This window comes from Serinus canaria, chromosome 2, assembly GCF_022539315.1.
Source record: "Serinus canaria isolate serCan28SL12 chromosome 2, serCan2020, whole genome shotgun sequence".
Taxonomy (NCBI): Eukaryota; Metazoa; Chordata; class Aves; order Passeriformes; family Fringillidae; genus Serinus; species Serinus canaria.
In genome coordinates, this window is record NC_066315.1 from 38,448,785 (window position 1) to 38,474,403 (window position 25,619).

Here is a 25,619-nt window from a genome sequence, read left to right on the forward strand (position 1 = left end):
ATCGGGATCAACTGTGTGATGGCCTCTCCCTATGGCTGCAGAGGGAGAGACTATGGCTGCAGCGGTGTGTGCGCGCTGCCGAGAAGGGTCTCTCCCGGATATTTCCTTTTCCCGGCAGTGAAAAAGCACGCGGGTAAGAGGGCACCGAGCGCTGACAGTTGGAATTGGGAGCTGTCAGATGCTCGTGTCGGGATAGGAGAGAGCTCGTCAGCTGCGGCAGTCACAGCGGTGGCATTTCCTGCCAGTGCTCAGCGCCGGAGCAGCTGACACACACCGCCGCCCCTCACCTTGCCCCGCGGCCGCGGTGGGCGAGCGCCACTCCGGCTGCGGCAGCGGCGGTGACCCCGGCGGGGCTCCCCCGCCGCACCGCCCGCTCTGTGCGCTGCCCCGCCGCCGCCGCAGTGCCCCCGCGCTCCCGCACGCTCCCGCCGCACGTGAGCGGTGCCGCCGGCGCGGAAAGTGTGTCACTGGGTGAGGGGGGCGGCCGGGGGCGGGGCGGGGCGGCCGCCGGGGCGGGGCGGGCTAGAGGCGGGGCGGGGCGGGCGGCGGTGCCGCACTCGCTCTGCGCGGCTCCCCGAGAGCGCTTTTGTTGTAAAGGGGAGGGCGCCGCGGCGGGGACGCGCACCCGCTGCTCTGACAGGAGACAGCGCGGTCGCCTCCCTCTCTCCTTCCCTCCCTGGCAGCCAGCCTCCCGCCGGCTGCATGTAGGGCTGCGGCGGGGACACGGAGCTGGGAAGACAACGACCGAGCGGAGCCGCGCCGCGCCGACCGGAGCCGAGCCGGGCCCGGCGGAACCCAGCGCGGCGCCGCCCGTGCCCCTGCGGGAGGAGGTCGCCATGGAAGTCAGCGCGGGTAAGCGAGGTCGGCCGTTGCGGGGGGCAGCTGTGCGGGATGGTCCCGCGGGGCCGGGCGGGCGCGGGGGTGCGGGCAGGGGTCGGCCGGGGCGCGGCGGGGCGGGGGTAGCGCGGCGGGCGGCGGCGCTGCCCGGCCCCGGCCCCGCTGGTGGCCGGGACGGCCCCGCGCCGCCTCACATGGACCCGCCGGGCGAGCCATGTGCGCGCTGTGTTTACGTTCCGCGCGGCGCGCCCGCTCATTGGCCGCGCGGGGCGGTGACGCGCGCATTGCATAATAGCGGCGGGGCGGCGGCGCGGGGCGGCGAGCGGCGCGGACACGTGAGGCGCGCGGGCGGCCGCTGTTTTGGTGACCTACATTCGGGGCGGCGGCGGCGGCGGGGGCGCGCCGGGGACACGTGGGGCCGCGCCGCAGCTGCGGCGCCGGGCGGCCCCGCCCCCGCGGCTCCCGCGGCTCCGCCCCCGCCGCGGCGGAGCGCAGGGGGGTGTCCGGCGGCCGGCGGCGCGGCGTGGTGCGGGGGAGTGCGCGGGGTCGCGGGGGGACACGCGGTGCGGCCGTGTGCGGCGGCGGCGGCACGCGGCCCGTCCCGATGCGCGGGGGCGGTGTTGTGTAACGGGGAGGGGGCGGCCCGGGGGCAGCGCAGGGCGGGCCCGGCTCTTCCAGCCCCGGCGCCGCGTGACCGCGGCAGGGAAAAGCCGCAGCCCCGGTGCGGTGGAATGGGGTGAGGCGGGAGGGCGGCTGCGGGCACGGCGATCGCGCTCCCCGCTCCCTTCCCGCTTTGTTGGTTAGCCAGGGAGATCGGGGGTGGCCGCCGGGGAGCCCCTGCAGCCGCAGTGTTCCGGGGGCCGGTTGGATCGCCCGGGCAGTTTGCCGCCAGGTTCGCGCCCTTGCGGCGTTACCGCTTCCCAGATCTGTGTTAATGGAACACCGGCAGGTTGCGGTGCCCCCCGCCCCGTCCCTAAAGTGAATCCCGCCAGGTAGATCCCAAAGGGTCCTTGTCACTGAGCCGGCGGTGCCGCCGCCGCTGCAGCAGAAGCAGCGCGGCTCCGCGTAGCTCAGAGGAATAATTTCAGCACCCTCCGGCAGGTGGGTTCCCTAAGAAAATCCCTGGCAGTTCGCAGAACCGGGGCTGCCTCCTCCACCGAGCACCCCGGTACCCCCTTTCTGCGAAGTGCCGGCATCCGTGTGCACGTGTACGTGCTCCGTGTCTGTGCTCTTTGTTCTGAGATGTCGCCCTGTGCTCTGCGTGAGAGTCAACTTTTGACTGCTGACCAAACAAAAACAGGGTTCACAGGGAAGTGTCATTTCTAAAATAACAAAAAGTACGAGGAATCGCGACTGTGACGCTGGCAAGCCTGCCAAGCTCTCTAGGGTGCCAAAGCAACCCAGCTATCTGGAACTCCTCCAGCTCTAAGGAGAAGAGGGGTGAAACTCCCCCACAGGCACACACTTTCTGTGCTCCTCTGTGACATTGGCCCTACCCTTGAGGGAAAAGAGCATCTCTTTTACGAGCAGGGTTTAAAGATAATGGGGCGCGGTGGCAGCGTAGAGAAACGTGGAGCTCCCTGCAGGGGCTGGCTGTGCTTGCAGTGTCCCGATCTGCCCCTGCCGATAAGGATGGCGCCTGCTGGGAAGCCCGGTGCCTCCCTTGGACCAGGCGAACAGTGAGCTTTGCCCTGGCACCTGGCAGAGACGCGTGCGGCGCTGGGGGATGGCACAGACCTTTGGCTAACAGGTGGTGTCTTAGCCCAGCACGGGTGCCTGATGATACCGTGTTTCTCATGCCGTGGCTGAACTCATGACCCCCTTGCCAATCCTCCTTTCTCCGAAAACCTGATCCGGAATGCGTGCTATGCTGTGTGGAGGATTGCTTAAAAATAAATAAATAAATAAATAAATAAATAAATCTGCGGGACCAGCCCGTGTGGCAGGGTGCAGGCACACTGCTGTCTGGGAACGTGAGCAGCAGTCTGTGTGTCCTGCACGTGTCACATGGCCCTTTAGTCTGACTTCTGCTCCCAGGCAGCGCTGCCAGGAGCTCCTGGGTTGTGTGCTGTTTAGGGAAGCCTCCTGCCAAGGGTTTCCTTGGGTAGAAAAAAATTAAATGTTGAAGAGGAAGTGGGCCAGTTTTGCTGCTGCAGAGGTGCTGAGAGGACCGTTATGTCTAATAAATATACTGAGAGTTTGTAAGTCAGAATTGTTCCCTGCAAGCAGTGATGTTTCCAGGGTTGTATAATACCACTACTTTTATCTGTGAGGAGGGTATGGCTGATGCTTCAGCCTCTGCCTGCCGTGCCAGTTCAGTTGATCAAGGATTCTACAGACACCAGTGCTTTTCCAAAGGAAGACAGTGCATGGCCCTTTTAAAGTTTTGAATTCTTGTGTGTGGAGTTCCTTGCTGCAATGTCCTGAGTCATCAGTGAGGAGAGTCTACTGAGCAATAGAGGCATAAAATGTAGAACATACTGTGTGTGATTTATTTAAACAGTTTCATGGCTGTGGCTTTTGAAATTCTTGAGTGAAATATCAAATGTTTTTATATTGAGTTTTGAAATGCCGAGTCTTAGAGACAAACTCCTGTGAAGTGCAAACAATTTCTCTTGCTTACGAGCAAGAAGAAGGAGCCTGTGAAGAGCCAGAACTGCTCCCAGGTCTGCCTGAGGACAAAAAGCTGTTTCATATGAGGGATTCTCAAGTGTGTCAGATTGCAAGACGCGGCAGGACAGAGGCTGTTTGCAAATAGCAGCCCCGGCAGTTGGAGTTTAGCTGCTGCTAGAAAGGCTACAAAGGCTTGCAGTCGGACAAATGGCGTTCAGTAGGCTAACCAGACTGCAGTGCTATTTCCTTCCCTTGCCCCCTTCCCTTCTGCATTGTGAGCACCTCCCAGCCCTTCCTTTCTGTGCCTCTGGCGTGTAGCCTGCATGAAGTCTTTCTCTCTGCCCTATTTCTGTCCCTAACCTAGCTTGTTTGCATTCTGGTTCCACAGCGCTGTAAGATCCTGTCTTGGCTCTGGCTCCAGATGAGCTCTGCTCAGAGGGTGGCCAGGGAAACCCTCTCTGGGTCACTCCATGCCCTGTCCCTGCTGCCCCATCCTTCCAGCACCATGGCTTGTTGCTCCATCTTTTGGTTATGCCATTTCATCCTGGCCTGAACCAGCGGAGGCTGATAGGATGGGAAAAGGGGATGAGGCAGAATGGGAGGTCAGCTGTAGAAAACGAATGGAGACAAACAAGCTTGAGGGAGAGAGGGAGGGAAAGGAGTGCTCCCAGAAGCACGTAATGGCTGATCTGGTGGTGCTGGGTCACGGCGTGGCTCACATGGCAGCGGTGCATGTCTGCTGGTTATGTCACTACGTGCTGCCTTTTTTTTCTTGCCTTAGGGGGTGTGATAGCTTACATCAGCTCTTCGAGCTCGGCATCTAGCCCAGCCTCATGTCACAGCGAGAGCTCAGACAGCGGTTTCCAGTCGTCCTCTTCGCCTGTTCCATCTCCTCCAAACAGCTCCTCCTCGGAAAGCGGATGCAATGGCCGGAGCAGTGAAGGCTCTGACGGGGCGCCGAAGAGCGATCGGCTGGAGGAGACTATTAAAACAAACCAGTCGAGTGTTGCTGGTTTGACAAAAGGCCATAATGGAGTCACAAGTATGTTTGGTGCCAGTTCCTGAAAACACCATTTTCCTCTTATATGTTACAGTCCTGTGTGTCACACCCAGGTCTCCCTTTGCCTTGTGGTGTAGGTGCATAGCAAAGCCTCCACGTTTATCCTTCGGCATTACGTGTGTGGTAATACATATAGTATTGCCATACAAATGCTAATATGATGGGGGTCCCATTGCTGCCAACCTCAAACAGCCCATAAATACAGTCCAGCTTTACTTCAAATTGTCATTAGTGAAAACTGATCTTAGGAAAATCAAGCAGTCGGTTAAAAAGAAGTGATGAAGTAAAGGTGATATAATCCGAAATTGCCTTCAAGAGTATTTATGGAGCTGTCTTGGAAATCTAGTTTCTCTGTTCTTTCATACTCTGTCCCCTGCCCCTTCACCTTCCCTCCCCCCACCAGCTGTGAGGAACAAAATAAATTACCCAAGCGTAATACTTTTATCACTGTGGGTGGAACAGTTATCTTTTTGATTCCAAGTCATAATTCTGTGGATGTGAAAAATAAAATACTTGTAAACTGGAACTAAAGAATGGCCTTTAAAAATACATATAACAATCTATCTCTACATATTTACTTCACACTTCTTTTGGTAATCAGAAAAGATCAGTGATAGAGAAGTATATTTGAACAGTTTTGGAAGGGCAGGATTCAAAAAAAGTATTGGAATGAGTGATTCAGCAAACAGCTGAAATTTAGTCTTTTGGAGGCTGAATACTTTTACTGGCAGAACTGTTTTATTGTTTTGGATTCTTATGAAGCTAGCATAACTGTCTAATAGTTCTACCTCAAATAAGGTTTTTTGTTGCTTTGTTGTTTGGGGTATTTTTTTAAGTGTTCCTACCTTAAGTTCTCTACTTAAAAATTCTTAAGTAACTAGGTTTTTGGTATCAGGGCAGAGATTCCTGGAATGAAACCTGTTGTAAATTGTTCAGATAGATAGATAACTTTTTTAGCTAAGTACTAACTGTGTTTGAAAAAAAATAAAAAGTTGTGGTTTGGGTTTTTTTTTTTTTTTTTTTTTTTGAAAACCTTAAAAATGTTTTAGTTTTGCTTTACAAATGAAACCCAAATGTCAAATAAGTTACTTTTCTGGTAGAATATGTTTCTGTGGGAGTATTTCCAGCTGTCTCTGTTGGATTAAGGTAACTTTGTGGTTACTGAAATCACTGGTAAAATTCCCATTGGCTTCAGTGAAACCAATGTTAGACCAGCACTTAGGACTTGAAAAAAAATTTTATTGACAAGCTGAAATAAAATAGCTGGGGAAAAACTTAAAAAACCCAAACCATGAGCAATTTTACGGGATTGAGAAGGTATTTTCCAGTTCAAGTGTGCAAGCCATTCTGGATATGCACTCTAGTGAGTGCTCTCTGCATATATAGGTATGGCTGAGTCACCAGTCCTGAATTGTTATCAGATAGGTACAGTGTATGGCTGGTGTTGAATATATTATAGAGCGTCCTTTAGTATTTCTGGTTTTTAAGAAACAGTGTTTATTCTCTTGGGGAAACTGTAGCCTTTCATAGGCTTTCTTGTCCTGATGGAAAAAACAGATTGAGCCTGAACTTTGGTGGCCTAGTTAACTGAATGGTCCTTTTAAAAGTGCTTAAATGTAAGCAGACTTTCTCTTTCTGCTGCTGAGTGCAGTGCTACTCTGACAGCTCAGTGAATGTGTGCTTTCTCCCTGTTTGTTTGAGTGCTTCGTGTTTGTCCTCTTTTCCCCCTACCCTTGCACTGGTACCTTCTGAATTGTTCAGGGAATTTGTACATTCATGTTGTCTGTTCTTCTGCTCTATTTTTTCATGTGTTGAACTGACCTGACATATTTGGATTTAAGTCCAGGTTTTAAAAGCTGGAAACATGTTCCTGCAGTTGTCACTGGTTTCTATATCCTTGACTTTTTTGTTTGATTCTAGAATTTAATGGCATGGTTCTTCTTTGCAAAGTCTGTGGAGATGTCGCTTCAGGATTTCATTATGGTGTTCATGCCTGTGAGGGCTGCAAGGTGAGCTATATTTCTGCTCACCTTTCTGCTGGTGAAATGCTCAAGTTCTCCCCATAGGGGAAAAAGGGGTGATACTGCCAAAACATATTTTGGTGTAGTTCTCCGATAAATATGAGAAACTTCAGAAGCTGTAGGGAACAGGCAAACCACTTAGGAGTATACAGCATTTTCCAAACTTTGCAGTACTTTCTGTTCCCACCCCTTGTCCAATCCTGCCTGACTTGGAGCGCACAGCAGAGAACAAGAACTGGAGGCAGAGGTGGTAAGGACCATGTCATGCAAGACATGTGCATGTTAATTGCATTAGGAGATAGTGGGTGTGAGTTGTCACCTGGGCTGGGACACAGAACAAAACAGCTTTGGAAAAGCAGTTCTTTACCACAGGGAAAGCCAGAACTAGATATGTATTTTCTTAATCTGTAACATTGCAAATGTTATGATCTGGGAAGGAGCTTATCAGCATAAAGAGTTGTTTGAACAAAAACACCTTTGAAGGCCATGTGGTGCAGCAGGGTGATTTTGTTGCCAGATTGCAGAGATGCAAGTCAAAATATGTTATTTTGACTCCCATCTTTGCACTTGATATCATAGGTGTTTGAGGGCATGTCTTAGGAACTGTTGGTACAGTGACAGAGGTAACACTGGAGATACTCTGCTCTTAGGTGCTGACTCTGCAGGGAACAACTTATCATCTTCTGTAATTAGAAATCATAACCAGTTCACATTACATACAGATCACACACAAAGGGGAAGTCAGTCATGAGGAGTACCAAGTTCTTTAAAATCTCTTGGGGCTGATGGCTCTGAAGCCGCTGATGCGATGCACTGAGGTTTACTGTGCTCGTAGAGACATGAATCTTGGTGGAAGGATTTGACATGTGCTGTAATGATAGTTGTGGGGTTTTTTTGCTTGTTTACAGGGTTTTTTCAGAAGAAGCATTCAGCAAAACATCCAGTATAAGAAGTGCTTGAAGAATAACAACTGTTCTATAATGAGAATGAATAGGAACAGATGCCAGCAGTGTCGTTTCAAAAAATGCCTGTCTGTTGGGATGTCGAGAGATGGTACGTTCCTGTACTGAGCAGGGATCCTCTGAGAGGGAATCTGCTGCCCACCTCAAAAACAATTGCTGAGGGTCTTAATGGCAGATAATGCAGCCAAGCCCTATTGTCAAGGAGAGGTTCTCTGTCTGAGAGCATTTAGTTCAGCTTGCCTTCTTGCTCCATGAGTGTCCTGGGCTGGTGAGGTGGTACTGCAGAGAGCCGCAGAGCTGTCCTCCCGCCTGTGGAGCTGATGCTGCAGTGGGATGTGCTGCAGTGGCCTGCTTAGGGGGATGGTTGTAACAAGTGTCTCAATTTTGGTTTAATGTTAAGACTTACAGCTGTATCCTACCCGAATCTGAACAAGACTCATATTTTTCTTTTTTTTTTGTCTTTGTTTTTTTTCTATTTTCTTTTGTTACTATTGCTTTTTCAATGAAAGGGAATTCTGCCCAACTTGATAGCTTTAGAATAGTCATCATAGAGCCTAAACAGTTAGCTTTGGGTGCATAGGATGAGCATGTATCTGCTCCTTTTTTTCTTTCTTTTCTTAGAGGAAGAGGAAAGGCAAGGAGAAAATGTTGGTATTGGTCTGTGTCTCTGACCACCTTGCTTGCTGTCCACTCCTTGAGCCATTTTAGTAAATAATGCTAAAAGTGTAGTTCATTTGTCTGCTACAACTTACTGCCACAACCAGAACTCTTCCTTCTGTTTCACTTTTAAATTTTCTCTGGGTGTTTATTTCACAAGAACTAGGAATCTCGGGCTGTTAATAATTTAGTGGGTGGAGTGCTAGAACTTATTTTAAATAATTGTTCCGAGTTCTTGTCGTGCATAGGAGTTATTTCATCCCCTAGGCGCTTGTTTGCGCACAAGGTTGCACCTGCTCTAATGAAAGAGACTTAGTTGCATTAATGATGGACTGCTGCATAATTACATCAGTCGAAACTGGTTATAAGCCCTTGTGCGGCTGCGGTTGGACAGGGTGGTAGAGGCAGTTGTAGATTCCCTAGAACAGGGTCAAAAATGCTGCAGCCTCAATGATGCCCATCCCTTTGCCAGCAGAAAATGTCCTTGTCAAGGCAAAGTTACCAGGAAAATTTGCCAAGGTAAGCTTCATTCAGCATTGATTCTCTTGTTTTGGTAAGTTACGTAATTGGTCCATGAGGACCTGATTTGTAGGACTTCTATGCAAAGATGATATGAACTGTGTTTACATTCAGCTAATTATCAGCTCACGAAGCTGTGCTGATTTAATAAAGACACTTCTGCAGTTAACACAACTGTGTGTGTAATGCCTAGCCAGCTTTGAGGCAAAAGGGAAAAAGGCATTGCAGACTGTGTGCCTTAGAGCTTTCTCCCTAAACAACGGCATACATTTGTATTCATGCCATTCCTGTGCCCCAGAAGCTCTTTGACTTCACTGGTAGTACCCAGGCTGTAGTACTGGTGAGAACAGTTAAAATCTTGCCTTAAAAGGCAGGATTTTTTGTTGGGGTGTTATTTTGTGTGTGCACGCTAACACTTTCAGGACTGACTTTTTTCTTTTTTTTCTCCCCCCCTTTCCACCTCTATCCATTTCTCCACCTTGGTAGCTGTTCGATTTGGCCGTATTCCCAAACGTGAGAAACAGAGGATGTTGATTGAAATGCAGAGTGCCATGAAAACCATGATGAACAGTCAGTTCAATGGTCACTTGCCCAACGAAGCACTGGCAGAACATCAAGACCAAGCACCTCAAGAAGATCTTTCCTCCAAGCCCAAACAAGAGCGAGAAACCATCAAAAGCCCTTCTCCCCCTCCTGGTGCTGACATGGCTAAGGAGGAGGTGATTGGTATGGTCACCAGGGCCCACAAAGACACTTTCATGTACAACCAAGAACAGTCCCAAAACCCAGCAGAGATGATGCAGCCCCAGAGTGGGGAGAGAGTGTCCAAGAGCACTGAGCAGTACATCTTGAGCAGCGAGCACTGTGTTGGTGGCCTCAGTGGCCCTCAGTACCCTGACAGGGAGCAGCACCTTGGTGGACAGTACAAAGGGAGAAGCACAGTGCATTATCCAAGTGGGCACCCTGTGTGCTTCACAAACAGCCACTGCATGAACTTCACCAGTGGTTACACTCAGCGAATGTGTGAGAGGATCCCAGAAGATGGCTTTTCTCCAAACAAGAATGCCGCTTACTCTTGCAGCACTGGAGGAAGAATGCATCTGGTATATTGATATCAATTGTTTGATTTGACTTAGTTGTTGGTGAGTGTGATCCAGCTGTGCCTCAGTAGTCAGTGAAGCTGCACGCAGTTGGCACAACTGCTGAAACTTGAAAGGGTGGCACAAGTTTGATAGTGCAAATTGTGATGAAGGGCAAAAATGGCTCAAGCTGTGAAGGATTTGAAATCATACAAGTAACGGGGTTTCTTGGCTTGGTTTTTAGCTAACTGAAAGTAAAATAACATCAAAGAGTATTGGCTGAAAAAAAGTCATGGGTTTTTTATGTGACTTGACTTTAAAATGAAGATAGGAGTTTATAAATTACCCTTTTCACTCAGTCCTTTTGAAGACTTTACTTTCAAATAATCTATACAATCAGAGGTACTGTATTTTCTTTAAGGGTTCTAAGAGCAAATTTCTGGGGTCAAACCCCAGGGCTAGGCTTTTAAGCCAGTCTGCAGGCCTTACTATGGGCTGTAAAATCTCTGTTGCAGGGTAGGCTGCTTTTTTGGTGATGGGATTTTTTGATTTGTTTTGTTTTAATGAGGCCCACAGGCTGTGCATCCTTTTCACTGTAGAACATGTTCAGATCTGAACAGAGGCAGGAGGAAGATGCACAGTTAAACCATTACAGAGAAGTTCAGGGTCTTCTCTGTAGTACAAGTAGCAAGTGAGGCTGTGGACACACTTCTGGGTACCTTAGATGACTTTGCAAGAGCATTTTCTCACTGAATTCCTAACAAGGATGCTTCCTGGTTTTTTGCATATGGGTGTTGGTTTGGTTTGATTGGGGATTCTTTTTTGCCTTTGCTTAACAGGTCCCTCCCATTTGCCTTGCACCTGCTGTTTCTCTGCCATTCAGGCAACCAGTTCTGTAAGCCCCTTAAAATAGATTGTCCTTCTCTTTATCACTGGAGCCTGGGATGAGAGAACATAACATCCTCGTTCTCATCCTGCGCTCCTGGTGTGAAGCGCGAGCCCCTGACCTTTCTGAAGTATTTGAGCTGCCGGTGTTTTTCTGCCTCCTACTTTGTGAAGATCCTTCACACGTTCTTGAAGACCCCCAAAGGTCTCCACAGTAAAGGTGTTTATTTTGATGCTGCACTTCCATTGGGGCTTTTTTTGTTTTTTGTGGGATTTTTCTTTTTTTAAAAAAAAGGTCTTTTTGTATACTGCATATCTAGACCATGCCATCCCTAGCAGGGTCTGACCTTAATTGCAGACTCCAGGCACTGCAACATGGCAAATAATAACTCCCAGCCTTTTCTTCCTTGCAGGGAAAGTATGTGGTATCACTGCAACAGCATTCTTGGCACTCCTGAGAAGCAGAGGTTAAACCTGTCGGTATGGGCGGGCAGGGAGTGGTGCTGCCTTGCAGAGACTCAACCAGTGAGTTTGACCTGTGCATGGCAGCTGCAGGCAGGAGTTAATCAGTGATAAGCAGACAAAACCAAATCCAGCAGAGCACTGCAGCTCTCCCTCCCCGCCCCACATCCCTGATATGAATGAGGGTTTTACCCAAGAACTCACTGAGTTCAGGATCTGACCAAAATGAGTCATCAGCAATAAGGGCAAGTAATTAAGTTCTGAACCTATATGGAGACAGATGTTCAGGGGTTTGGTCGTTTTTACTCAATATCCCTGTAACCAGAAAAGCAGAACAGGTCATTCCTGAAGAGGTTCCTCTGAAGAGAACTGGTGACTGTACAAGCTGACAACTGCTTCCATAGGAAGCCTGTCAGAGTTCAGGGAGTGCCTGGATGGAACTCTTAGGCATATGTTTTAACGTTAGGTGGTTCTGCAAGGAGCACGGAGTTGGACTCAATCCTTATGGGTCTCTTCTAATTAGAGATACTCTGGTTCTTGGGCCAAGGTCTATCAAGAGACCACAGAGTCAATGCACTGGGTGTGGTAGTTTCCCCCTGGGACTGAGTGCCTGTGGGTCAGGGTGTGCTGTTGCAGAGTGAGAAGTTAAGGTGATTTTTATGTCCATTGCAGAGCAGGGTACTGAACCAGAGATTCCTTATTTTTGGAAAGTGCTGTATTTATAACATTACCTATGTGAACCATTGCAATATCACAGGCGGAGCAGTGGTTGGCATCTGCTGTCCTTCTGGTTGTGTGCCTAGACCTTTCCTTTTGCCAAAATATTATAGTCTTGCAATCTTAGGACCTCCCACGCAAAGAATTGCTAGGCAATTACCATATTCAAGATGCCCTGCAAGAACAGCACAGCTCTGAGGAATTGCTAATCTATTTCACTGTTTTCTCTTTGTTTTGCTGACATTATGTAGGATTACATACACCATTTAGTACACTCGTGAGGAATACTTAAAAGGAATTTTTGTCCTTGATGATGACAGGTGAAATGAATATGAAAATGTTTAAGCTTCATTAAAAGATGGAAATTTTAGAAGCTAGAACTGAAAATATCGCAGAGCTTCTGGTTGGCTCTTGCGGAGGGAATTTATTGGCAGTCAGCCCTGACTGATATGTCTGATCTCAGTGAAATGGATTCAGACTTTCCTACAAAAAATTGCTGTTTGTATAAAAGAAAGAGCATTTTGTCATCTTGTGACTGAGAAATACTGGAACACCAGTTCCTTGGTGTTCCCCTTCAGCCATACAAGTAAAAGCAAACTTGCAGAAGAGGGTTATCCTTGTAATGAGGGTGTAAACCTGTGACTCAGGAAACCAAGGCTTGCTTTCTTGCTCTGGTGTTGACACCTTTGTCGCCTTGACTGAAGCACTTCAGTTGCCTGAAGAACAAGAAAGATAGGAGAATGAATGTCGTAGTGACTGTGAGATTGCAACTGATTGATTGTGAAATTGCAATTTACTGTGAAATTGCAGGGATAATAAGTAAAGAGAAATTCAGATGTCAGAGCAGATTAGTTGAGATCAGGGCAGAAAAGCATAACCTTGGTTGTGTCAGGTCTTCTGCAGTACACAGTGTTGTAGGTTCTGAAGTTAACAAATTTATAAACAGATTGCTAATGATCCCATGGATTTTTTTCCTAGTTTGTTTTAAAGCAAGGGGAAGAAGTCCAGTTTCTTTGGGAAGTGATTGAGGAATACTGATCTCTTTTTTCTCTGTGTCATTATTGCAGAGTTTTGTTGAATAATAAACATGTTTCTCTCAAATATTTGTCAGTATTTGGAATGATACCTTTAAAAGCTGTTTTCTGTCTGTGTTTTGCAAACATCAGGTCTGCCCAATGAGTAAGACTCCCCACGTGGACCCAAACAAGTCTGGCCATGAAATCTGGGAAGAGTTTTCCATGAGTTTTACTCCTGCAGTAAAGGAAGTGGTGGAGTTCGCCAAGCGCATCCCAGGTTTCCGAGACCTCTCCCAGCATGACCAGGTCAATCTTCTGAAGGCTGGGACCTTTGAGGTGAGACCACTGTGTGTGTGCTGCAAACCTGACAAGCTGTGCATCAATCTGACCCTGTACAAACAGAACCAAATAGAACTGGGTTGTGTCAGGTGAAACCAGCTTGTTCATGGATGCTCTGAGCGTTCTCTGAGGTGATGGTGTCCAAGGGATCTGTTTGGTCAGACCTTGGTGACCTGTCCTTCTTCCAGTGAGCTCAAAACTGCTCAGCCCTTCTACTTTTCCCTCTTCCCTGGGCATTAATAAATGCATAATTAGGGGTTTCCAGCTACCTTTGCTTACTCTGGGGAACCGTACTGCATCTGGAAGGGTGGATAGGTTAGAAAGCTGTCTACTGACTTCAAAGTTTTCTCGAGGAATGTGTTTAATACTCTGCATGTCCTTCCTTGTGCCACTCTGCTTCCTGCAAAAGCCAGAGTATCCAATCCTGACCAATCACCAATTAGGTGGCAACTTGGGAGTATCTGAAGCAGCCGTGTCCAGTGCCGTAACAGTGGTTAAATAGGTGTACTGCTGCAGCTCTGTAGATACTGTGTGCCAGCTGCAGCCTGACTTACTCTAGACTAATCCCACTAGGTCCTCGTGGTTAATTGCATCTACTTGTGGTCATGACGTATATGTGAATTAGTGGTGTTAATTTGGAAATGATACCACAGAGCTTGGTGCTGTTTTATAATTAGTGACCTTCACTAGATGACCTTTACATCATGTTTTAGTTGCCCTTCCAGACCCTTGTGTCTACTGGAGACCGTACACATTTCATAAATATTCAAATGTGAAATTTGAGTAGAGAGGACACATTTCATGAATATTCAAACGTGAAATTTGAATAGAGAGGGTCGGAGGAGTCGAAGTCCCAAGTATTTGGTGTTACTGTGCTTTTCTGGGGTGTGTAGCATTGGGGATGTCTTTGCTCTTGTTTATATGATTTACTCTTTCAAAGAGAGATGCTGGATTTTATATGTACCTGAAATGAAGACATTTCTTGTGTGATGTGTTGGGTCTTCTGTCTGCATTTATACAGCCCAGTTCTAAAATGGATAATTGTTGGCTTGGAAGGTACAAGTTATACAGGAAGACTTGTTGCCTGGAGTCTATTAGTTTTCTTGTTTCCTTCATTTTGCTATCATGTATTTTTTTTCTGTTACACTTATTCTTGACCTTTTAATATTCATCTGCAACTCCTGTAGTGAAAGGGATGTATTTTTGCTTCTTCACTACTTTCACCTTTCACAAAAATATTGTTTCCTTTCTCTGCAAAGGAGGAGGAGGGTGAAAAATTTGGCTTGAATTGTCCCTATAATGTAAAGCCAAACCTTCATGTTTTGCAAGTAAAACATTTTGTCTTGGCCTTGCTTCAGCTGAAGCTTTTCTCAGGCCTCACTCCTATGCTTTTTTTGCCAGTTACAAGCACTGCAGATAAGGAGGTTCCTATATCCAGGGGAATTAGTAATGTATGGCTGCATGCTTGTCACTATTCACTTATTTATAAGAAAAATTAATGATTCCTGGTAGTGAGCTACAACTTGCAGTTAAAGGCCTATGTGGCATCTTAGCAACAGGAAAATAAAATGGTAGGGCTGCAGAACAGTGGAGAAAAATCCACAACAGGATTAAGGAAACCATTGCGATAGAGGCAAAAGCATCTTGAAAGCCTGGTGCATCCAAGGTCATTTCTGTCTTCTGGGTAGCTGAACCAGGATATTCCAATGTCTGCATGTTAATAGGAGAACTTGAGTGAAAGTGCTGCCTCCAGGTCTGGTGTGGCTGGCTTGGCACTGTGCTTCTTAGCAGTTTGTATTTGAGGAGTGCCTGTTCCTGCGAGGGTATGAGGACACATGGAGACAATGTTGGTGCAGGAGCTGCACAGCTATATTTGTATTCACACACACGCAAGCTATAAAGGTCTCTCAGAACTGGGAGTACTGGGGAGCTCAGTGTATCGTGGTGGCATTTGCATGGCTTCTTATGAGAGCCAGCTCAGAAGCAGCAGTGAGCCTAAAATAAGGAACTCGACTGGTTTTGAGTGGGCCCTCCTCCACCTCCCCTCCAAATGTAGTTGATGGTAGAGCTAACAAGGCCCTTGGATCCCTTTGAGTAGTGACTCAGATTTGACTACAGCTTCTAGGGACATGATCAAGCAACCTCCCAGAGTGGAGGTTGTTATGTGCCTGTGTTGCCTATGGTCAGTCTTTGATAGGTGATAGGATTGATCAGATGTGTCCTCAGCATGCACAAGTATGAGCCTGGTTTGAAGTGAAATGGGATGAATCAATCCTGTGCTATGCCATAGTCTAAACTGTTTTTCCTTGTTTAGAATGGTGGAACTGAAATAGGTGAGGTCTTTGCCTTAGAATAAGTCAGCACAACTTTATGGGCTTCAGTTTTGAATATCAGCACTAATCCTGGTTGCTCCTGTTATTTAAAGATGTTTCTAAAGGCCAATTCTATAGGGAGAATACCGTTTTGAACTGAAAGGTTGCTGGATACCTGGTGGGTCTGTGCTAATGCACAAGTTCAGCTTTGTCTGCCTGCCCTTTGCCTGGTTTTGTTGTATTCTGATGGCTTCTGCATCTGGGTTTCTGCACTCTGTAGTTAATGTCATCAAAGGACAGATAGCTTAGCTGACAAAAGTGAGTAGTATGTAGTGCTCCTGTGTCCATCAAGGTTGCTGCATGATGTTTGGCTCGTTAAATTTAGGAGGTCGTGTAATGTGCATGAGCAGTGTTTGAATTCTCAAACATTTTTGTTTGTTTTCAACACTCCTTTCTTTAAGCTTGTCAAAGGTACTAGTCTTTGAAAACCTGGTTCTCCTATCACCTGTGGTAAACATTTGAATTAATGCAGTTAATAGAGTAAATGAGAAGAGACAGCTGTCACACCAAGAGATTGGAGTGAGTCTGAAGTTTTAACCAATGCCAGTTAGTTAATTTTCTTCAAATAAGAAAGCTGTTCTGTGCAACCTTGAAAATGTAAATATGGTTGTTGAACATGAGCAAATGAAACTTTACAAGCCATTCCAGAGGGAAACATTTCACAGTACAACTGAGAAACCACAAGAGAAATTTCAGCCCAAAGGGGTAAGTTTAGCACACCTCAACTGCTCCAGCCCAGGTGCTTGTACCAAAGGGGTATTCCCAGTTGCTGCAGACCAGGTGCCATCTCAAGCTGTGCTTCCCCAGCCTCTTGAAAGCTCTACATGTGGCTCCTTTCTAGCAGAGCTCATTAACATTCCTGTGGGTACAGTGATGTGGCATGGTACTTTTCCAAAGAATGCCTAGGGGGCCTGATCATCAGGTGGTGTAAATCAGCATTGTTTCCATAGAGCTGCTCCACTTTATGCCAGGTGGGAATCTGGTTCAGTACCTTCATTTTGCTCCTCATGAGTGTGGCCAAGAAAACATTTCTTTTAATGCTCTGTGTGCCTTTGGCTGTTGTGTGGCTTAAGCAAGTTGTCCTACTGGCATATTTATGACTGACATGGTCTGTGTGGCTCAGGCTGTCTGAGGCTTAAATTTTAATTTTCCTGCCTTTCGTATGCTGTAGCCCCTCCCCTGCATCCACTCCCTAGTTTTGTCACTTGTTTGTTTCTCTCAGATTACGGGGCCAGAGCTTGCACTGTGTTTTGCAGCTCAGTAGCATGCTGACAGTTTCTGTATAGAATGCTTCTAGAATGGTTAATGAGACACTTTGAATGATGTTAAAAAGTTTATTTTTTTCTTTGGCATTTTCTAGAAATGCACCTTCATTTACCTGGTTTTGTTGTTCTTTTTTTTTTCTTCCTTTTTCTTTCTCCAGGTTTTAATGGTACGATTTGCATCTTTGTTTGATGCAAAGGAACGTACTGTCACCTTCCTGAGTGGCAAGAAGTACAGTGTGGATGACTTGCACTCAATGGGAGCTGGTGATCTGCTCAACTCAATGTTTGAATTTAGTGAGAAACTGAATGCCCTGCAACTTAGCGATGAGGAAATGAGTTTGTTTACAGCGGTTGTCCTGGTATCTGCTGGTAAGGAGAGAAAGTTACCTTGCAGCTTTGCCAAACATTGAATGTGACTCTCTATTAAAAGTTTTCTGTAAAATGTATACTCTGTTTTTTCATGTATAAGTGCAGTTGAGTAGGTTTTAAGGTGCTAGCAGCCTGTAATGTACTTTTTGAGATACCTAACCTTTCTAATACTGCCTTTTAAAAAAAAGTGACAATGGGCTTATGTTTCCTACTGCTTTCTATGTAATGCAAAACCAAATAGCTGCTCCATGGCCATTAAGATGCTATTTGTCTGGCTCCTCTGAGTTTCACAGGACAGCATCACTGAAATTACTCCTGACTTGCACAGCATAAGTCTTTGGATAAGGAGGTATTTTTGCTTCCAAGTGTCGTCATTTAAGTCTGTTGCGTATTTTACTTAAGTCTAAATCCAACAGTTTGATCTCTGCCTATGTCAGCAAGAAAGCCCCATCATCTGCATCGTGACTTCTCCCCCCTAAAGGCCTGCCAATCCACTGACATCTTCACCAGCCTCCTATCTTGTTTCAGTCCCTGGATAGACAGAACACCCTGGCCCAGATTCAAAGAAGGATTATGCACCTACTTCTGTAGTATTATCTCAAGCCTCAAATTAGGCACATTAGCTCTGCATATAATGCCTGGAATGCAAGATGCAGAATCCCTGCTTGCTGGGTAAGAAGCTGTCCTAGGGGTAGGTAGCAGGAATGCTCGCAGCGCCCACTTAGACAGCGAGGCAGCAGCTGGGGAGCACTGAACTCCTTAGACAAGGGCACCCCTTTCACATGAGCAATGTGTTACCAAGGAGGGGCACCCAGGCATGGTGCTGTAGGCACGTGAGGCCTCTGTAACAAGGTAGGACAGTTCAGGCTAATGGCTTTGTGCATGGCTGAGCTGAAATGTCACAGCACAGGGCAGCTGTCGCTTCTTCAGGTTGTAAGCCACAATAATGAGCAGAGGGTGGCACAGAATTAGCAAGCTTCAAGAGCCAGAACAAATGGCAGCGTGAAGGAAGGCATGGCACTATGAACTGAAGGAAGCAGGGAATCTGTCAATGAAAATGTTCAGGTAGCAGAGAGAAACCTGAGGTCTTAGTTGCCTTTCCAGAGTCTGGAAATTCTCGACAAGAACTGCAGGCAGCCTTTAAAATAAGGACTGACAACCAGGTCTCTTTTCTTCTTGTGCACTCTAACTAGGCTTACAGCCATTCTTCTTGCTTGCTCAGCTCCTGGGTCCTAGAATATCTCAATCTCTGTGCCACCTGTTTTCAGTCTAAGTGGCTGTTTCTGTTCTGTTAAATGTGCTTCCAGCACAGTGCCATCTCCCCAGCCTTTAATGCACTGTGCTGATTGCCAGCTCCCAGCAGGGGTTAGCTTAGGGATGGCATGTAACATGTGCAGCATGTAGTGTCAGCCATGCAGCAGGACAAAGAGAAGCAGTTCAGGCTTCTTGCAGTTGCTGAGGATTTTTCAGATAATATTTTGGATATTTTTGCTGCCTATCTTAGCTGCCTCATGACCTGATCTGCAGTCTGATCACAGCCTTCCTGGACATCTTCACAAAAGTTTTTAGGGTTTTATAAAGTACAGCTTTATTAGCCAATGTTGGGGCTGTATTCCAGACATAAGGCTAACCCTGATGATCACTGGAGTTCAAAAATTTTCAGAACCACTTTGCTCTTTTACGTGAGACTGGATTGAAATGCTGCAGTTGTTACTTTGCACAAGTGAGTAAATGAGCAGGCTTCATGCTCAGGCAGATAGTGAAGAACAGAAGAGGCCTCAGCAGAGTTCCTGGGGAAGATGCTTTCAGTGAGAGGGATTGCCAGGAAGAGAAGGTGACTGTAGAACTGAAGGATTGTGGGCATGTGTTGATTAAACAGATCTTGAAAGACAGATCCCTGCATCCCACTCTTTGAGGAGTAGTGTAACCAAAAAAGTAATTTCCTGTAAGGGGAGGTGGCACTTTGTTGGAGTTGAAGAGTTGAAAAACAGGATCAGAGAGATTGACATGGGCTGCAAGGAAAAGGAAAAATGCCATAAATGTAAGAATGACTGAAGGTGGGAGAAAAAGGCCATTATGACTTCTTCATCTCAGAACGAAGGTTATTCAAGAGAAGACTGAAAGGGAGATAGTAGTCAGGATTTACATCAGTTCCAAAGCAGAAAAGGGAGTGTGACTGTTGAATGCTGATTAGGTGATTCACAATATAAAGTACCATGCTGCACTAACTAAAGATCTTTTTAAAGACTTTTAGTTGATTAAAACTAAGAAAAAACCAAAACCCACCAGTGGAAAAAGAAGTTAGGTCTCTAAATACTGCTAGTTGGGAGAATGCTTGTGAGAATGCATCTCCACTTAACACTGGATGAATAACCACTCCTAGGAGTAGTATTTAGAATGCACAGAAGAAGCAAGGGTAGTAGCAAGGACTGTTTGTAACTCTCTACATCCTCTCCTTCCCATGTCATGTGGCAAAGAAAGAAAAAGCAAGATCACACTTGGGTGGTGCTGAGGAATTGTCTTGGCACTGTTCTAGAATGAAAAGAATGCTTCACCTCTGGCTTCAGTTAGCTGGATGTGTTGGAAGATGGAGGAGAGGTAGCAAGGTGGATCGTGGCCAGTGGAGGAGGAAAAAGCAGGGCGGAAGCAAAGCTGAAAGAATGTGGTTTGTGCAGGTCTAGAGAGCAGATAATCTCTTAACTAAGGGTCTTGCTTTGTGGTAGAAGAATATGAAGTACACACCCTCTGTTATTCTCCCTTACTGGCATAATACAAACAAAATCTTCTGCTGGCCACTGGGAGCAACTGGAAGTGACTGAGAGGGGGTAGAAAGACTTGGACTAATTGAAGCAAGGAAGCTACAGTAACTCACCTGAGGCAGCCAGGAAAGGCTGGGCTGCATTCTTCCACCTTCAGAGGCCAGGCAGTACTATTGTCACTGTACAGAGCTCTTGTGCAACTCTGTTGGGCATGTTCTGTGCAAATGTCACTGTACCTGCTCAGAACAGAGCAAAGCTTTAGAGCAGAGCATGGGGCAAGCAGGAGGGATCATTTAATAAATAAAGGCAGAGAGATGTCTTCTCACTCACGTTCTCTTGGACAGCAGCTGTCAAACTTACTGGACAGTTTTCACAGAAAAGTGGAATGTGGGGTAATAAAAATTGCTTCATAGTAATCAGAGCTCCTAATTGTAGAAAATTCTGGAACAATCTTTCTAAAGGAACAAAACACATGTAATTGCTTCAAGATGCATCCTTGATTGGATTATGTAATAATTTTTCCTATAGTGGTAGGGAGCTGCACTGAGTAGTCCAGGAGGACTTCCTAGCCTGTTCACCTGAGCAATCTGATGGGATTGGCTCTGACAGCATAAGGAAGGGATTCCCACTCTGTACGATCTGACTCAGTGTTACTCCAGAAAGCTGTTGTCATTCCACGTCCCAGTTCTGCAAAGTGCTTAAGTACATGTACACATCAAAGCACATTTCTGTTTGTGCCAGTCACTCGGCTGTGTGTGTGCCCTGCTGAATTTACATAGTGTTTAAGAAAAGAAGCTGCAGCTTGGAAAAAACCAGCTACTGTGCATGATTATGTGGTGAGATGTTTTACTTAAAAATTCATCCTTTCAAGCCGCTTACTGAGGTTCCACCTAATGATACCAGGTGTGTTCAGCTTAAATACAGCTCTCTTGAAAGCAATGCCTCAGGTGTGGTGGGAGTGCAGTATGTGAGAACATAATATTTGTCTGGATGTTGACATTCTTCTTTTCCTCAGCTGGGAATTTTTGGGCGCATCATGTTTCATTTTAAGTGCTTCAGAACACGCTCAGAAATAGTGCCCAGTCATATGAATGGTTGTACTCCCTTTGCCCATGAGAATCCCATTGTGCAGATAACAACTGTGGCTTGTCCAGAGTGGGATTTCCTCCTCAAACCTTCAGTTTAAGTTTTGGGTTCTATATCTAGCCTTAAGAAACGTTTGAAATTTTTACTTTCATGCACCCTGTCTTTTTCCTTGGGTTGAAAGTTGTGATTCAGCAACATATTTCAACATTTGCTTCAATCTGTCATCCTCTGGAAACGTGGGTTAGGGATCACAGAAGTAGTGATCGAATGCTGCCAGTTTGGCATGAACTTAGTACTTTGAAAAGTTAATGCTAAATAACCTTTGAAAGACTTTTGGTGTGTGATTTAAAACTTCTGGCATAAGTATCTGATTTTTCTTGAGCTTGTTAATTTAGTAAGGGCTTCTTGCCCTGGTTTTATGTTGCAGGCTACATCTGTTCAGTCAATTTTTTTCCCCCCCCCTACCCTCCTGTTTTTTAATTTCTCTCTCTCCCTCTCACCCTGCCCTTTTGTTTAGATCGCTCCGGAATAGAAAATGTCAATTCTGTGGAGGCACTTCAGGAAACACTAATCCGTGCATTAAGGACCTTAATTATGAAAAACCACCCAAACGAAGCCTCTATTTTCACAAAACTTCTTTTGAAATTACCCGACTTGCGTTCCTTAAACAACATGCACTCTGAAGAACTGCTGGCCTTTAAAGTTCACCCTTAGGCCTTTAGGTCTCATTCGTACTTGGACTTGCCTCGTGTTAAACTGTTTTGTGCTAAAGTATGTATTTATACAGTTGTACCACTTGTTGGAGAGAGTTCACAGACTGTGAACAGTTGATAGCTGTCCCATAACCATGCAATAAAGCTTTGGCAGGTGCTTTCAGCTGATGGCGGCGCAGCCTTCGGAATCCTCCGCAGCATCCAGGCCCAGCTGTGCCCACTGCTGCAGAAGAGGCTGCGATGAGCCCGAGTGAATATGGACTCTCCTTTCATTTAGGAAAAAGAACCACCACTGCCCTCTCACCTAAACTGAATGCAGAGTAGCTGTGTATGTGCTTATGGAGCATGGAATGGGGTGGGAACAATCCTGTGCTAATAGGAAAATGGAAGAGCTGATTTAATTGGTCTTTCACTTATCTAATAGATGTATGTCTGTGTCTCTTGATAACTCACTCATGGTTTCACTGTTGTTATTCCATTAAACCCGATGGAATGGTTTCAGCCTGCACCAACTCTTCACTGAGTGTGTGTTCATGCCATGTGTATATAATATAAATAGTTAAGTAGTGAGTGTTTATGGCTATATAAAGTACAGAGTTGTGTGTATATATGTGTATGTATATAAATAGTTCTATACATAAAGTATACATATAATTTCTTCACAATATTTTAAACTGTGAAGGAATTTAAACTTAAAACAGAAGGTGATCTATGGAAAGAACCAAATAGATGCACTTTGCATATTGCTGAACTAATTATCTGAGCATTTTTTAGAAAACATCAAATTTGCATTAATATGCTGTGTTTGTTAATTTAAAAAAAAAAAACCAACCAAAAAAAAAAAAAAAAAAAAAAAAACCAACAACCAAGAGTGGCACTAAAGAGGCAGAGTCAGATTCAACTTCCAGAAGGGTTTTGTAGAGAATCTCAAGCGGAGATGGTTGGTTGTGGCACTGATGAGATGGATTGTCCATTGCCACTGAGGTTCTTGTGTTCTGATAAAGGTTAAATAAGCACCAGATGCTCTTCAAAAACTTCAGCACAGCCGGAAAGAAACTGTCAGATTAATAACAACATCTGTCAGAAAAAGAAAAAATGGGAAAAATGTATCCATGGTTGCATTCGGGTGTATGTGTGTTCTGTGACTGTTTATTTCTTGCAATACATCATTTTGCTGCTTCATTGCTAAATGAGAATTGAAAACAGAAATGTGAGATTCCCCTTGTCTTTTCTCCATTTGGGCTTTGTGGTTCCCATGCCTGTTCTTCTGGAGCTCTCCATTGGTGTGTGTGCATGTGAGCGTGTGTGATGTGCAGAGAAGGTGCATTAGATGGTCTGGATTTTTTTTTTTTTTTTCCTTAAAAAAACACCACAAAAACCAACCAAATAAATGGGACTTTTTTGTTGTTTATGCCAGTAGCAAATTACAGGGCAGATCCACAAGGCATAAGATTCTGCTGCTTTTCCATCTAGGAAAGCAGCTCTCTGTGGGGTTTTTTTCCATTTGTAGCAGGACCTGGCACCAGAAAAGAGATATTAAAAGAAGTCAGAGCAGTTGTGTTAATTAGTTACATTTATGTTTTGCTAATGTGGGAAGAAGATGCTCCATCACCCCTGTTCAGTTCACTTGCCTTAGAGGTAGCCCTCAGGGTCTCTAGTGTTTGGCTACTCATGGGAGGGAGTCTGCTCCTGGTAGTCAGGGCCAGCACGGAGGGAGCCTCCTGCCTGTGCTGGAGCTGCAGCAGAAGCAGATCCGTGCCTGCTGCTCAGCATCTGGGATGGGAAGAGGGAGGGCTCACACCCTGCCATGCTCCCCAGCCTTTGGGCTGGGGATTCCACCTCAGACAGGAGGAAGGGGCTGAGGGCAGGTGGGGCAAGTGCTCGGTAAGAGGTGGGGAGAATTCAGCTGTAGCCTTGGCTGAGGAGCAGAAGAGCCCACCCTTTCCCCAGGCAGGGCTGTCCTGCTTCAAGCTGCTTTAACCACTGGGTAATGGCCCTTTCATGCATACAGTTTTGCTACCCAAATGTTCTACCAGGGCATATTGTCCTAATTTCTGTTAACAGTCTACCAGTATTATTTTTTTGAGAGCTTCACTGAATTTCGCATCGAACCATTCAGACTTTAGAGAGGACACAGTCACACGGTTTGTGTTGTTTAGTTGCTGAAATGACTTCTTTGTAGACCCCATTTCAAACGTGGAAAGTACAGTTAGCCCTTCGTTGTTTTGGGATGGAAGAAGGTTTCTTACAGAGATTGCCACCCTACAGCTGTGTTTTGTTGTGTTTTGTTTAATTTTTTTTTTCTTCTTAAAACTGTATTATTAAGCCTTTAGGAATGTATAACCAGGACTGAGTAATTACTGCTTATTAAATTTTTTTAGTTAGATTGACCATGTATGCCTATAGATAGATATTCTAACTTGTGCAATTTCATTTGAAATAATCTTCCTGTACATAATGGAAAAACTCACATAACAGAAAAAAAAAAAAGCCCCAAACAGATTGACTGAACAAAAAGCTGATTAAAGTATGGTTCAAAAATGACCCATGTATTACAAACCCTAGCTGGATTCTTAGAAGAAAATCTAAACTCATTGTGTTAGCTGTGTATTGTGAGCTCTTCTTTTACTGTGTCACTGGTTATACACTTGTTAAATGCTGAGATAATAGACTTCATGCCAGGCATTTGAGTACTGTAGATTGGGTCATTGCTGAAAGATTAATGTACTGTATGACTTAAATGAAATTTTTATTCTTGATTTTATTCTTGATTTTGTTCTTGTTTTAAAAGATTAAATATGGGCATTATGTCAGCGAGCTAAACTTGTGTGTCCGTGTTCTTTGTATTTCTCTATACGAAATCTGGGGGGGAGGACAGCACGCTGGGATGAACAAAGCAGAAGAGATTCTCTTCTGGATGAGAACATCAGCTGCTGTAAGGTCACGGGGCTGGGCTGGGGCACAGCAGCAGGGAGAGAGAGCCGGCATCTCCCTCTGTCTGTGCTGCTGCTCTGCCTTCCCGGGTCTTTGGATGGGGTTTTCTGGTGCACTCTGTTTGCTACAGTTGCAGGATTTTTTTGGGGGTGTGTCATTAAAATAGTTATTTTAAACAGTGCATTAATGTGGAGAATATAACTTTGTAACTGAGAAAAGGTTAAGACACTAAAGAATAAAGCTGAAAAAAAACTATTTGGGTAAGACAAGTCTTGAGGTTATAAGAAAGGTGTACAAAAAACAGAATAGGAGGGGCAAAGATCTGTTCTTTTTTCCAGCTTCATTTCCTACTTCAGAGTGTGCACTCTTTTAGGAGATAAGAGAAGCTTCTCCAGAAGCTGTTGTATCTACTGGTATTTTTGAAAAAAGGTGCACACCAGAAAAAGTTGAACAAAATTATTACTGCCAGCATTGGAAAAAATTACAGCACAAAAATTCCTTTTTTTTTCTTTTTTTTTTTTTTTTTTTTGTGGCACATTTTTTCTGGTGCAGTGTTTGCACATGGCTTTTTTTTGTTGAAGAAGTCTGAGCCCCTGTGAATGAATAGTGTGACAAAGCACAGAGGTTCCAGAGCCTGGGAGGTCCTTGGGAAGAGCTCTTCTCAACTCTTCCTGAATTGGCTGTGGATGGGCCCCAAGTAATGCTTCCCTGTTTGGCTGCAAGAGCCTTACCACAGCAAATGGTGGGGGCAGGAAAGACATTTCCCAGAAAAATCATGATTCAGTTCTCCTCGCTCTCCCAAGCTCCCAGTCTGGCAAGATGCTCTGGGGAGGGGAGCAGGAAGCATCTGTGCCTGTTCATGGGAAGTTTGCTGGGCTCTGGCTCTGCAGCGCCGGCCGGAGCGTGACCGTGTGCCCGCAGCAGCAGCCTGGCCTGTCCTCGCTCCACCAGGAA

The 25,619-nt window shown here is 45.8% G+C and overlaps 1 protein-coding gene across 2 annotated transcripts; it reads left to right on the forward strand.

The window, feature by feature from the left end:
* The first annotated feature begins 538 nt into the window (after window positions 1–538).
* Window positions 539–24,554, forward strand: NR1D2 (nuclear receptor subfamily 1 group D member 2). Of its 2 annotated transcripts, none has more exons than XM_030236927.2 (8): window positions 539–852; window positions 4,232–4,492; window positions 6,431–6,519; window positions 7,440–7,584; window positions 9,156–9,772; window positions 12,979–13,164; window positions 16,963–17,173; window positions 21,536–24,554. In XM_030236927.2, the coding sequence occupies exons 1-8, from the start codon at window positions 837–839 to the stop codon at window positions 21,730–21,732; spliced, it is 1,722 nt and encodes a 573-aa protein (XP_030092787.2). In that variant the 5' UTR covers window positions 539–836; the 3' UTR covers window positions 21,733–24,554. The 2 variants fall into 2 exon arrangements, with proteins under 2 accessions (XP_030092787.2, XP_050827612.1); XM_050971655.1 differs by lacking the exon at window positions 539–852 and adding an exon at window positions 962–1,200.
* The last annotated feature ends 1,065 nt before the right edge of the window (window positions 24,555–25,619 follow it).